Raw genomic sequence first — 15,001 nt, forward strand, 5'->3', positions numbered from 1 at the left:
TTCTGAGGACAGATGTAATCTTTGGAAAGAGACAAATGGAATCTGGTATCATATGCATGATAAGTAGATAAAAGGGCAACATCAGTTTGGGTCTTACACTCATTATAAAGTCTTTCATAACCTGAAAATCTGCTCTTATGGCAATTCCAAAAAAAGAAGCACCAAAAATGTTTTGAGTAATAGCAAAAGTGCTGAGATAAGTTATGTCTCTCATGGAGACTACCTTTAAAATGTAGCACTCTTGATATATAATTACTGATGTGTTTTTATTAAAAATCAGCCTTAACACTTTGTAGTTATAATTAGACTCACAGAATCAGAGTTGGAAAAACGATCTTTATCCTCGTCTTCATATTTTCTAATACAAGGACACCCCATAGAAGCTGTTATTAAAAAATAAATTCTTGATATCAACTTGTTTTCTTAGCACATCATTCCTTCTCCTGAAAGTATAGTGCCAATCAACCCTCCCTGCTCCCCAAACATCCCCTTCAAACTCTTTCAATGCAATAAAGATTCTGATGAAAAGCAATAGGTGAGTGGTTTGGGGGTTTATGTTTTGTTTTTTTGCCATAGGGAAGACTATACAGTGTTTGAAAAAAAAAAAACTCATTTCAATATTGAAAAAAAATGCTTCCCAAAGAGATGGAAACAATTGCTTCAGCTTTCCTATGCATAAAAACAAAAGGCAATCACTTCTGTCACATCCAACTTGAAAACTCCCTAACTGGCAGACCATCACTTCAATCTCTTGGGACTTGAATTATAGATTTACATTTTCTGCAAAAAGGGGCAAAGTTTTACTGGACACCAGTAAAAGTAAACTTCAGATGTTTGGTTCTCCAGAACAAAAACTTATTTTCAACCATGGCAAGAAAACCATGAGCTGAAATGAACAGACTTCCAAACATCTAATAAAAAAAGTTTTCATTTAGTTTTCTAATTCATGAAATATTCCTTAATGGTACTTTTACACTTTGATTTCTAAATGTATTTATTGATCAAAGATCCACTTATAATATTTGGGGAATTAGCAAAACTCTGAATAACCTTTCAAGGGAAAAAAAAAATTTGTTCTTTATTGCAATGCTGAAAAATTCCCCATAAATTTAACGCAATTTTAATTATTTAGACTGCTGGCTCAGAACATAGTTAAACAACTCTACAGAGTAAAACAAACTATAAAATTGGCAACAGAAAAAGAAGGAAGGGATGAAGTTAGAGAGGACAGACAGACATGCTTAGCTGTACTTCGGGTAGAATCAACAATGTTTATATTCTATTAAATTTTTAAAAGCCTAAATTGAACAATAATTTGTCATTTTAGCAAAAACATGTCAACCTCTGTGAACAACTTCTTAATGAGGCAAGCATTGAATCTATAGTGTTTCTGAAAATTTCCCTGAAATCCTATGAAAAATCACCAGCCTGTTGCATCATTACTCAAAGGGAATATCAAAGCAATCCAAGTTACTCCAATGAGAATAAGAGGAAAACAAGTATAAAGGAAGTATAAGGAAGTAGTGAAAGGAGAAGAAAAAAGAAAGGAGTGAATTGCAGCCAACCTCAATACTCAAGATGAATGTTTCTTATATAATCTTCATCTTTCTAAGATCTCTTAACATATTTCAACAAAATAAATTGTTTCCCAAGAATCCATTCCCAAGAATCAAATGACACTGAGAAATTAAAAGTTCTCCACGTATAATTAAAATCAATGCTGGCTTGCCAAGAGATCATTTAATCCATTTTCCAGTCTTTGAATAGGATTAAAGAAGGATCATTTCAAAAAAAGATAGATTCTATTCATTCCTCAAAAATTCCTTAAGAAGGTGAGTTTTAAAATGTTTATTATTTTATTTGCTAACTTATTTTGCTAATCTTTTCCTGAGTTGCAGGACACCTAAATAGATGACCAAGGATATTATGTTAACTCCTGAAAGTTCAATGAAGGAGAAACAAGGTTTTTATCCTTTATTCTAAGAGGTGCTTGGCCTATTTATAAGTAAACTGTTTTCTATAATATCCCTACACACGACTTTTTTGGTAAGACCACATGGAATTTTTATAGTGAATTAAAAAAGGATCTCAGATATCATCAGCATATGGGAACTCCTTCTGACAGCTCAGATCCTGCCCTTCTAACCTGTCCATCAGGGTACATCACTAATTCTGTAATTCACAGCCCAGTAGTAACTCCTCCACTCTTGGGCTCGCCTCTGATTGGATGGCTTCTTTCAGAACCTCCTTTGAAGAACAGAATCCAAACCCCATCATTATATCTTCATTTCCACTAGGCTGTAAGCCAATAGGCTTCTCAATCATAACCCCTGTCCCCCTATCCTTCCCACCCTTTAGTTTTCCCTATTAAGATGTAATTTCCCTGGGCAAGTTCTTTCTGTCAGTATTAGTGCCTCCTGGGGCTCAAGAGGTATAGCACATAGTAAGTGCTTAATAAATGCTTGCTTTTGTATGTTTTGTCTCACTAGGGGGATGGGCAGTGAGGAAATGGTGGCTATGACTTAATAAGATCATTCTTAGGTAGGCTGAGTCATAAAAGACAAGTGATTTGGTCACAGACTGTATTCCTGGTCTGTGGTCCCAGTTGGTAAATATCAGAGAAAAGATTTGCTTAGCTCTCCTGACTCCAAAGCCAACCCTTTTGCTCTACTATACCATGCAATTTCTTAATTTTTTAAAATACAAACAAAAAAAACTTTATTGGTGCCCTTGATCTCAGAAATTGCTAATATTTATGTAATTTGATATTTTTTGGCTTCCTTTATCAAAGCATCTGCAAAAGAACCTGTTCATCTCAAATTTCATATGGCCAAGTTGAAATAATCATTTCCTCTTTCAGATACACAGTATATTACCAATTTCAATAAATTAAAATACAAGAATATATATTTAACACTAAAATGACACTGAGTAATTTTTATTAATTTGGAATACTTATAAATGTTAAAGTATTATATTTGTTGATGGATTGATTCTAGGTCATCACACTAGCACTAACGACAACAGATTAATAGGAATTTTTGGCTACAAATGAAATGTCTTCACAGTTAGGTTTGGCAAATCTGGGTATTATTACTTCAACTAGGATCTTTAAAAATCACCATATGGAATGAAATCTAGAACTTGGGGCTACAACAAAGCCCTTTAATACCCAAAACTAAACATACATTTTAAAAGAAAAAGAAATATATTTGTTTCTTGAAAGCCACATTTGGAGAAATCAAAGACAGAAGCATCATGAAAACTAGAGCTTTAAAAATGATATAAATTTGGAATAAAGACAAATTTTAAAATTTAAAACTAAAGTAATCTTTATTCTATAAGCCAAGAGTTAAGTAAAGATTCAATATTCCTGGTATTTAAGAGCTAGAGAGAATATGACATTTAGCATTGATAAGAAATCTCTCCTTAAGTTGTCTTTATTATAGTATAAGTGCCAAGGTCATTGGATAATAGGAGTTATAGAAAAGACAACTGAATAGCATTTCCCCTTTGGTGTAGTTAACTTAAATTACTAAGGATCTTCATAAAGATCCGTGTGATTTTTATAAACAACAATTAATACAACTTCCAATAACTTTATATGCCAGATCAAATCTTTGGTCCAGAATGTAGAAGGAGAAGATGTCATCTACTGAGAATGGTATCCCCGGTATGGCCCCATGAATTTCCACTGAACCTCAGGCAAGAATTTTGGGATAAGCACTAGAATAACTGAATAAGATTATTCTGTTGTAAAAGGGCAACATTAGCTTTAAATTAATCTACTCTCTTTGAATTTTAAAAATTAAAAGAAAATGTAAATATCAGTGGATTTACTAAACTGCATAAGCCATATATATAACATCCCTGCCTAAGGAGACAACTTCCTCTTCTACTATCCACACAGAATATACTAGCAAGTGCTCTGCTCAAAAGAATGTAAATGTTGATCTTGGATATCTAGGGTAGGTACCTTGAGATTTAAGGGCTGCAATCTTAAGCTGCACTGATTGGCCCACAATAGATCCCAGCCCAAACCCAGGGAGTCACTGTTTGGATTCTGATTGCTCACAGTCAACCTAAATAGTACTTGTTTCTGTTTTGGTCAGAAACCCTGAGAATTTCCCTCCCAAAATGATTTTTTTTTTTTTAAATAGGTAAAAGAGGCCATTTTTTGCCTCAATCCTAGCTTACAAAGGCCAAGGTCTCCCACTACATCCAGGGCCATCTTCAGGGGTCCTTTCCTTTTTCCTGCATCTTTTCTTGGAGCATCTAGTTCCAGAGGAAACAGTGAGGCTGCCCTCCCTTGGTAAAGCCTCTTTTCATATTCCAAGTCATTTGAAAGTCCCAGCATCTTCTCCCTGATATCACAGGTCACCTTGGAGAAGGACAAACAACTCCCTACTCATAGGAAGAGAAGAGGCTTCCTTAGCAATCATGCAGTGCTTTTGGGGAAGACTGTAGCTGGAAACTTACTCCAAGTCCCACACACTAACAATTCCCTACACTCAGCTCTGATCTATAATAAAAATTAGAGTTTCTGATAAAACAAACAAACAAACAAACAAAAAACAAACAAACAAACAAAAAAAAAAACCCAAAAACCAGTGTTAAGACTAGAGGAAGCCCAGATGAGTCATTCCTCTTTGGTTAGGTTCATCCATCTATGACCGAGGGCCCTTTGCCCCTTTCTTTTGCAGACAGAACCAAGCGACTGCTGATGGCTCAGCAGCCACCCAATTTTCTTCTCACTCAAAGGACTTAGAAGGTGTGGAAAGAGGCCTAGCCAGACCTGGGCCCCCAGGGGCGCGGCATACGTAGCTTCTTTTTGCGCGTCCTCCCTGTCCCACCCCTTACCTGGGTCATCTTGTCCACAGAGACAGGAATTCCATCGATGGTGAGAGGTGGCAGCTCCGAGTTAACCTCCTGTGGCGCAGGGGCGTGTTCTGCTAAGGCTGATTCCAAGTCTTCAAGGATCATGCTCTTGTACTTGCGCACCTGTGGGGAATTAGGAGGCCTGGATAAACAAGATGCCCAACAACAAGAGCAGTTCGGTGCTAGGCAACGGGAAGGTGGGTGAGACTCCTCCCGGAGCCTTGGTGGAGCACAGTAAACAAACACTTCCACAGCTGGAAGATAAAAATACCCGCTGGCCCCAAAGAAACATCCAAAATAAGTGAAAGGAGCTGATGAAATTATGGGTAACACTGGGGAAGTGGGAAGGAGCTGGTGGAGAAGTATTAGATGGCATTTCTTTATGACTCCCCAGACTTGCCCTAACTCTTCTAGATCACACTCCTCTATCTGTATTTACTGAGTGACAGCTCATTGAGGGTAAGGATTATCTATTTTTGCACTTGAATTCTCAACATCTGAACATTATAAACAATTGACCAACACATTTCATTCGTTTCCTTAAAGTCAAAGTTCTGAATTTAGTAACAGTGCATTGCATTATATCCTGTGCCTTTCCCCATCCATCTAGGTGGTTTGCCATCACAAACCATCTATTGCTATGCTTCATAGCAATTTTATTTTAATTTACTTTTGTATTCTTTGCAACAAAGGCATTTTGTCTTTATATCACATTTACCAAATATACTTTTTTTTTTCCTACCCAAGGAGCTTTACTTTGTAATAAAGTACTATCATCACTTTCCATCAAAAAAAAAAATTATTGTAAAATATATGTCCTTAAAAGTCTCATTTATTCACTCAAGCTGCTGTCCTGATTGGATACTAGTTTTCTGAAATGGTCTGACTTCCACTCAGGCAGTAAGTGGACACCTCAAACTGGAAACAAACAGGAAGACAAAACAAGAATGATCTGCTAAGGAGGCACTCTGTGGCTCAAGACCAAACCTGTCACTACCAGTGAGTGACAGAAGCAAGAGAAGGACTCCTTCAAAGTCCCTTCTTCTCTAGTGCTCAACATCACTCAGGATAGAATTAAAGTTGCTATACATCGGACAACTGCCAGTCTGAAAACAGTATTGCTGGCCTTTTCCTCCTTTCCTTTGCAATGTCAGTAATTCATCTCTAAGAAGCAGCATAATTGTTCGTGCACAAATTTCTATCACAAGAGAAAATAGGTTAAACACTTAAAATAAATAATAGTGAGTTTATTTGTCTCTCCAGAGACATAAAAAGGGCTGCAGGATCCACTTAAGATAAAAAGGGTGCTCTTCCCCTAAGCACAAAGACAATCAGAGGTATGGGTTTATGCTCACATAGCAAGATGGGATCAGATATCATCTTGTATAAGACAAACCACTCACATAGGTCTTAAGCAAAAATTTTTAAAAATATATTATAAAGATGTTAATAGTCTTGCATTTTCCCTATCTGGACCAGGAGAGAATAGCACAGGAATGTTTCATTATCGTGACTTTTTAAAAACAGAGATACTTTCTCTAATCCCCTGACTATCTAGTCATCTAGACTCTAGTATCTAGCAGTAATTTTCCTACTTCTTCAGAAAGGAAATAAAATACTCTAAATATGCTAAACCAATTTAGGTTAAACGGAAAATAGAAGAAAAAATTGGAGAGCTGATCTGACTTTAGAAATTAATATTATTCTGGTTTCTAATACTTAGACAATTTTTTAAAAAATGATGTAATACTATGTTGCAGTCAGCTTGTGTTGCCATAGCAATTTGATGAGATTATTCTTGCTTCTTTCTAGAAAGCTGCATTCAATACGAGCTGTTTATTTCTCAGTCTACAGAAAAATAGGCCAGGTTCTTGCTTGAGCATTGGAATATGAAATAATTAACAACAGAGAAGTTACCAAGTTGGTATTGTGATAAAATTTTATGACATTATTATAAAACTATTGTAAAAGCTGGCCATTTTTAAAGCATCAAATCACTCTGTAATCATAACTGAATTATTGTTTTGTGTTCATTTCTGCAATTCTTAAGGAGTTTTGGAACTTATAGTAGGTATTGTGCTGAGCTGACTTCGGGTATTGGTCTAGATCTGTGATTTCACTAATGCAGGGAACACTTGTTCTGAATTTAATAACAGTGACATTAAGGAAAACTACTTCAACCCATGCAACTATGTAGGATATTGAAAAGCCCATATAAGGCAATAGAAGCCAATATGAGGCAGGAGAGAGACTCAAAAATAGATTTTCCTGACTCCAAGACAAGTTTTCTTAGATGCTTCTGTGTTCTGCAATTTCTACATTGCTGCTCAAAAATGTCTTGGGTTACAGAACAGAAATGTAGGGAATCCCTCAAGGAATTACCTCATCCCATCACTTGTAACAGCTGACAGAAAAGCTGTACTAGGAGTGGTCACCATTTTCTTTTGCAGAAATATTTTTCTACATTTTCTCAATCCTGCTTGTTTGCATGAATTATTATCCTGATAGGGCAGAATTCAAAGAATTCTGTCTCAATATTTGCGTGATTTGATATTTTTAGTTTATATTTTCATAGTTTCACAAAAGGATTCATTTATCTCAAATTAGATATGTCCCATAATGAAACCAGCTGACTTGCTTTCTCGACTTTTCTTGCTTCAAAACACTCTCCTACTCAAAAGGACTCTGTGGTCCCCTATGGCCTAGAGAATAAAGTATAAGTTCTTCACTCATCTGACCTTCATGCTCTTCCACAAACCTTGTGCATTTTTAATCTTATTTTCTTCTACTACAAAGTTTCTCCATGCTAGTCAAGTTTGTCTCCTACCTGTCCTCCTCATACACTATAGTTATTCCTCTTCAGCCTACTTTTGAGGTGTTATGGTTTAAGGTTTTAAGGTGTTAACCTTAAAGGACAGATTAAATCACAACTCTTTAAAAAGGTCTAGCCATGCTGCTTTTTGGAATAACTCCTATCTCCTATACTTATAATCTAGATACTGCCACAACCATACGTCTTTGAATATTATTTAAATGTTTTATCTACCAGATATAACATCATCTTGAGAGCAGGATTCTTTTGAGTCTCCACAGCAATGATAACAATAGTGGTATAGATGGAGCTCCTCAATGATTGCAGAGGTGGGTAAAACTTCAACCACTGAGAAAATGCTGCAACAATTGATGAAATGCATGACTACTGTTTTACATCTATGTCTAAGACAAACTGATTGCTTAAGACAATAAATGAAGAACAGTACTAGAAACAACTAGTCTCCTTTGGGGTAGAGATGGCAAAGAAAAAAGAGGAACAAAAAATTTCATTTATTTATTTATTTTTAAGTTTCTTTTTTATTTTTTTCCCTTTTCAATAGTATTTTATTTTTTCAATTTCATGGAAAGATAGTTTTCAACATTCATTTTTAGATTGCAAATTCTAAATTTTTTTCTCCCTCTATTCTTTACCTCTCCCGCTCTAAGACAACAAGCTAACTGATATAGGTTATACATGTACACTCAGTTTAAAGTCATGTTGTAAAAGAAAAAAGGGGAAAACGATGAGAAAGAAGCAATAAACAAAAAGATGAAAATAGTATGCTTTGATCCACATTCAGTCTCTATGGTTCTCTTTCTGGATCCAGATGGTATTTTTCCATCCCAAGTCTACTGTAATAGAACAGAAAAATTTAAATTCAATGGATAATTAATAGAGAATGTTATTATAATTAAGGATCCACTCTTGTTTCCTTGACCACAATTTCCTCACCTGTAAAACTACTTACAGATAAAATGTTTCAACACAATTTTTACACCAGACTTTCCTCATTATTAGAAATAATTAAACCTCATATAATGCTTAAAAGTTTACAAAGCATTGAAAGTATCATTTTCATTTGGTAGATGAAGGAACTGAAGCTCCCAGAAAATTCCACAATACCAAGTTGCTTTTCAGCAGATTCTGAGGAAAGAGTGCCATCTACAGAAACTCTTTCCCTACTTCCAACCTGATTTTCCTACCTTGTCTCCACAAAATATTTCTTGGCTTATTCCTGCATAGTTTATGGGAAGTGTAAAATTAGAGAGGATATTTTATGGCAGCAAATCATCAGCAAAAGAAATCTATCAGGTAAACTGCAACTTTAACACCTGTTATTTACCAACTTTGTTCCAAGCCAATTCTTCTTAAGCATTTTTATCCACTAATCATGATCAGACCAATACATTTTCACTGTTCCTCTTCAAGTTAGATCTTAGTATCTTTACTTAACAGATGAAGATTCAAAAAAAAAAAAGAAAAATGGCTTGTCTGGGACAGTCTCAAAGAACAAACTTCCTAACACTCAACTTTTAGCTACACAAATCCCTATAGTGTCAATGAGAACGCATCTTCCCAATTCAAGATGGGTCACACACAACAAAATGCACTACAGAAAAAGTCTATGATTTTGGGGTGGCCAAGAATTAGAAACAAAGTGGCTACCCATTGACTGAAGCATGGCCACAGAAATTGTGGTTCATGATCATGATGAAATATTTTTGTACTGTAAGAAATGATAAAAACAACGAATATTTTAAAAATTGGTAAGATTTATATGAACTGAAGAAAGCAGAGCCAATCTTCCCCCCCCCCCAAACCCTAAACCCCAATGGCCATAAAAGAACCACAAGATATTAAAAAATAAATGTTATAAAATTACAAAGAACAAGTTAGGACCAAAAGATATATGAAAAAAAAAATCAGAAGATCCAGGTTTATGAAAAATTAAATATACTGTCAGAGTTTTTCAATATGTTGATCAGTTTTGCTGTTTTTTCTTTTCATCCTCCTTTTCTTTTTAAAACTTATTCTTGGGGCAGTTAGATGGTTTTGTAATATTATTAATAAATTGTCCTCCTGGTTTTATTTACTTCATTTCCCAGATTTTTTTGGAACTATAATCATCTGTCATTATTTCTCTTGGCTCCAAAGTATTCCATTATATTCCTATGCCATAATTTGTTCTGTTGTTTCCCAAGTGATAGTCTCCCAATTTTTTTGTTGCTGCCAAAAAGAAGTGTTATAAATAATGCTTTCTGTCCATATGGATTCTGCCCCCCCCTCTTTGCTCTCTTTAGGGTATTAAAGCCTAACAGTAGTATCACTGAATCAAAGGGTGCACATGTGTGCACACATGTAAATTTTGTGACACAGCTCCATATTTTTCTCCAGAATGTCTGTAACTCTATTAATAGTATATTAGTGTGCCTGATTTCCTGAAGCCCTTCCAGCATGTCATTTTTTGTTTGTTTGTTTGTTTTCTTCCCTTAAAAATTGCCTGTTCATAGCTTTTGACCATTTGTCAATTGGGGACTAGTTCTAATTCTTATAAATTTGAATCAGTTCTTTATATGGTTTAGATTCTCTATCCTTTGTTTGGGCATGAACTCTTGCCCTATCCACAAAACTTCCTATGCACCTTTCATTTCTTTATGATATGGTCTTTTAATCTAAGACAAGTATCTATTTGGGGCTAATCTTGGTATCTGATGGAAATTTTTAGTCTAAATAATTTCTGATTGTTTTTCTGATTTCCCCGCAGCTTTTTTTTTTTTTTTTGGGGGGGGGGAAATGAGTCCTTAACCCCTCCTCCCTCCCTTCTACATTTTTTGTCACTGTTTCTTTGGAGATTTTTTTTAGTTTCCCTATTAAATATTATTATTTTTTCTAGCTCCACAAAGTAATATTTTGGTAGATATGCTATTGAGTAAGCATATTAATTAGATAGCATTAACAGTGTAAAATAAGCAATTATTTAGGTCTGACTTTATTACTGTATACATTAGTTTGCATACAGTTCCTGTGAGCACCTTGCTAGGTAGATTTTAACACATACACAGAACTATATGAATATTCTATAGTTTCTTTAATGATTTAATAGTGGAAGAATGTCTACACTTTGATTTCTGAAATGATTCAATCTTTTTTTGAGGTGGGGAAACATTAGGTCTAGATTTATGATTTTGTCGATGTAGGGAACTTAAGTAGTAAGTATCTATACAAACAGACAACTGTTTTACAACTTATAGTATAAGAATTGCCTGGGGACTCTTTTTTTTTTAATTATTTTTTATTAAAGCTTTTTAATTTTCAAAAGATATTCATGGATAATTTTTCAGCATTAACCCTTGCAAAACCTTGTGTTCCAATTTTACTCCCCCTTTTCCCTACCTCCTCCCTAGATTTGCTTGGGGACTCTTAAGGAGAATCAGTATACTTCAGAGATACCACTTCAAGTCCTTCTGACTACCAGACAATCCCTTAATATAGTTCCCCACAGGGCTGCAAGTTATTCTTTATTTAAAAGAAAAATCTACAGTAACAACATGGTAAGGAAAACAACTTTGAAAGACTTAAGAACTCTGATAAATGCAATGACCAAACATGATCCAAGATTCATGATGAAACATGCCACCTACTTCCTATGGGAAGTGACAGGATTTAAGATACAGAATATGACACTTGTTTTTTTCATATGAACATTTGGGAAAATTTGAAAATCTATTTTCCTTAACTTTGTGTCTTATTACAAGGGCTTTCTTTTTCCTTTTTTCTTTTTTTCCAGCAGGGGAGTGGGGTAGAGGGAGAAAAATAGATGGTTGTTAATAATCGTTAATGCTTAATAAATAAATTTTTAAAAGGACAAAGTAGTTAGAGTCTAGCTCTAATGTAAGAGTTCTTTTTTTTTTTTTTAATTAACTTTACAAAACATATGCATGGGTAATTTTTCAACACTGACCCTTGCAAAACTTTCTGTTCCAAATTTTTCCCTCCTTCCCCCTACTCCCTCCCTTAGATGGCAGGTATAATGTTAAGAGTTCTAATGTGTTCTAACAGAAGACCATATTATCCAACTTGATATCTAATTGTGAGAGTTTGGGTACTCAGTTATCCTTTCTAGGTTCCAGTTTCTTTATCTGCATAACAAAGGATAACTTCCATATTAACTTTCTCATAGACTTACTGTTAGGAAGAAACTACTTTGTAAACTGTAAAGCATTCTCCAGTTGTGAACTTTTGTTATTATCTCTCAGTTCTTTCTACTCTTTCAAGAAGAAAGAGAGGCTGAATAAGGTCCAGATTCCCAAATTTCAGATATTTCTTTGGCAGGATTTGAACCATGTTGATTATTCTTAGTCAGAGTGTAACATGGTACCCACTCCATCTCCCGGCTGCTGCTACTCCCATACTAAGGTATGAAACCCTCAAAAAGAGGAAGGACCATTCTTCATCAGCCTCATATCCTTCTCAGTGTTTACCCAAGCAAATACTGAATAATTTGTTGAAATGTTAAAAGGAAAGAAAATGCATACAATTCATTTAAAATGCTTACCACATTCTCCAAAGGTGCTGCACCAAACACTTTAAAAACAGGGTTGGGTTTTGAGGGAGAGATACACAAGACAATAGCTTGCTGTCCCACTCGAGTTGTATATTCATCTAGAGTGGCTCGAAGTTTCCTGAATCAGATAGAGAAGAGAGGACAAAGTGGAGGACGGTTAATGTCACATACTCAACTAATATTCATTTTGCTCTGAGATCACTTTGATTAGGTATAATTTCTTCTAACATTAACCATGTTATTGAAAAAGTATGAGGTCTGGTATTCAGGTTAGTATATCTACATAAATATTCTGAAAAACCAAAGGCCTGTCAGAAAGGTATGTCTTGATACAAAATAAATCACATCACAATGTATATGACAGTGTCTTTCTTTTTGACCAGTATTAATGTGTATTTTCTTTTTCATTGTTCTTAATACCATTGACATTTTCTTAGCTATTACTGAAGAGAGGACCCTGAAACTCTGAAAATCCTTGAAAGAGAAAATCTCCTTTAACTCTGCCTCAATGAGGGACCCTGCCTGAGGGACAATTTCATCTTTGTTATCTGGGTGGGGTGGACTCAGTCCTGAAACTCAATGAATTCAATTCAAATTCCAGCTCAAGTTGAAACCCACCAAAAAGCCAACTTGGGACTCCACCCACGAGTCCCCTTCAGCTTGTAGCCAAAGCTCTTATTACAAAAGAGCCAAACTGGGGCAGCTAGGTGGCGCAGTGGATACAGCACCAGCCTTGAATTCAGGAGGACCCAGTTCAAATCTGGTCTCAAACACTTAACACTCCCTAGCTGTGTGACCCTGGGCAAGTCACTTAACCCCAACCTCAGGGGGAAAAAAAAAAAAAAAAAAAGAAAGCCAAACTAAAACCTTCTCTTTGCAGAGGTTCCAAACATGCCAGCTCCATGCTTGGCATGCCAAGAGTTTCTGTCCACTGGAATACTCTTTTCAGTGCCATCCTCTCTTTTATCCTCACCTATTTCCTAACCAGACTTTATGCTTCCAATCCCTATAATAAACCTCTTTTATCAATCTAGGTTTTCGGGTCTGTAAATTCCTTTACAGAGAACTGCACCACCAGAAGGGAGTTCCCCAAAACTCCCTACCCTTGTGCCGAATCCTAAAGGGTTGCAGGGGAATCAAACCTTTCCATTTGGTTCCCTGAACCCCAAACCTGCCCCTGGACCTTATCATTTAACTCCCTGACCACCAAAAACCCTAATCTCATTTTGGTTCCCTAAATCTAAATGTAATCGTTATCTTCCTACATATGTACTTTCTACATGTTGTCTCCATGCTCTGTACGGAATGAACTCAATTTACTTGCTTCTAATTTCCTAGCATAATATGCATCCATTGTTTATGTCTCTTTTTAGCCTTCAGACTTAAGGTGAGAGAAGATTTGTGTAAGAAAAGGAAGAGCAGGACTCAAAAAAGAGAGGGAAGAAGTAGAAAAGGAAGAAAAAATTATGAAAAAGATTCAGAGAGCACTCTTGAATTGTAGAATGAAAAATCAAAAATTAAATGTGGAGAGGAGGGGAGATATGGGATTAGTTAAAAGATGAAAGGAGAAAGACCAGAAGTGAAGGAATAGGAGAAAAAGAAAATGGAAAAGGAAGAACAAGAAAAAGGAAAGGGAGAGGATAGAGCACTGGCCCTGGAGTCAAGAGGACCTGAGTTCAAATCCAGTCTCAGACACTTAACACAATCTGTATGACCATGGGCAAGTCACTTTACCCTGCTTCAACACTTAAAAAAAAAAAAAATAGAAAAAGCAAAAAGAAAGACAAAAGAAAAAGAAGGAAGAGTATAAGCAGGATTCAAGAGCAGGAAAACTTGAAGAGTAGAAAGCCAAAGAATGGGGAAAGGAAGGTTGTGTGGTTTTTTTCTTTTTAATTTTATGATTAATAATTTAACTAAAGTTAAATGTTTTTTAGAGAAAGGGAAATGAAAATTGATATCCTTGTGGAGGTGCTAGGAAATAAGAAAGCACTGACAAAATGAGAAGAGCAAAAGAAGAGCTAAAAGATCACCCAAAAGGAGTTTGCCATAGCAGTTCTCCAGGGGACAGACTAAAGAACAATAAAGGAAGGAGGCTTTCACTTCCAGTGGGTAAGAGCAGGGGAAATTATGCTGTGGCCCACTCAAAGTATGCAATGCTTATATTTCTGCCAGGACCAAGTGATCGAGCTTAATTGAGGTGGAAACTTTTTTGTGCCAAAGACCTTCTTGGAAGCCTGGTGAAGTCTATGAACCCTTTTAAGAACAATGCCTTTAAATGTATAAATTATCTAGTATTGTAAAGGAAACCAACTGTATTGAATAAGCTATCCCAGAAATATTTTAAATCTTGCTCAAGGGCTCAAGTCAAGAACCCCTGTAAAAGGAAAAGGTAAAAGGGCTTGAGGAATGTTTCTCTCTTCTTCAGATTACCAGGGAGAATGAAGTGCTCCTTTTAAAAAGGGGGAGGATGTGAAAAGAACACAGACTGAGCTGGAAAGGACCTTCAATGTCCTAATTTTAAAGATAAGAGATCTCATTCAGGACCACTGAATTATTTAGTGTCTGAAGTGGGTCTGACGTGAGCCAGGACTTCTGTGCTTCAATCTGATAGAACATACTGCCTTTAATAAGGGCTTCAGTATAAAAATGAAGAAGAACGTGGATCTAAAGAAACAAAAGAGAATTCTGACTTCCATCAGAAGATAGAAGGGTGAAAGAATAAGGCACAGGAGAAATGGGAGAAG

At 35.7% G+C, this 15,001-nt stretch overlaps 1 protein-coding gene across 3 annotated transcripts in view; it reads right to left on the bottom strand.

The window, feature by feature from the left end:
- NRF1 (nuclear respiratory factor 1) overlaps positions 1–15,001 on the bottom strand; it is a 122,825-nt gene that overhangs the window by 61,091 nt on the left and 46,733 nt on the right. For all 3 annotated transcript variants that reach the window (XM_074267945.1, XM_074267946.1, XM_074267947.1), the window contains 2 exons: positions 12,249–12,375; positions 4,861–5,001 (listed from right to left, as the gene is read on the bottom strand). In XM_074267945.1, the coding sequence (XP_074124046.1) occupies positions 4,861–5,001; positions 12,249–12,375 (268 nt within the window). The remainder of the gene's footprint in view (positions 1–4,860; positions 5,002–12,248; positions 12,376–15,001) is intronic.

Source organism: Sminthopsis crassicaudata, chromosome 5, assembly GCF_048593235.1.
Source record: "Sminthopsis crassicaudata isolate SCR6 chromosome 5, ASM4859323v1, whole genome shotgun sequence".
Classification (NCBI taxonomy): domain Eukaryota; kingdom Metazoa; phylum Chordata; class Mammalia; order Dasyuromorphia; family Dasyuridae; genus Sminthopsis; species Sminthopsis crassicaudata.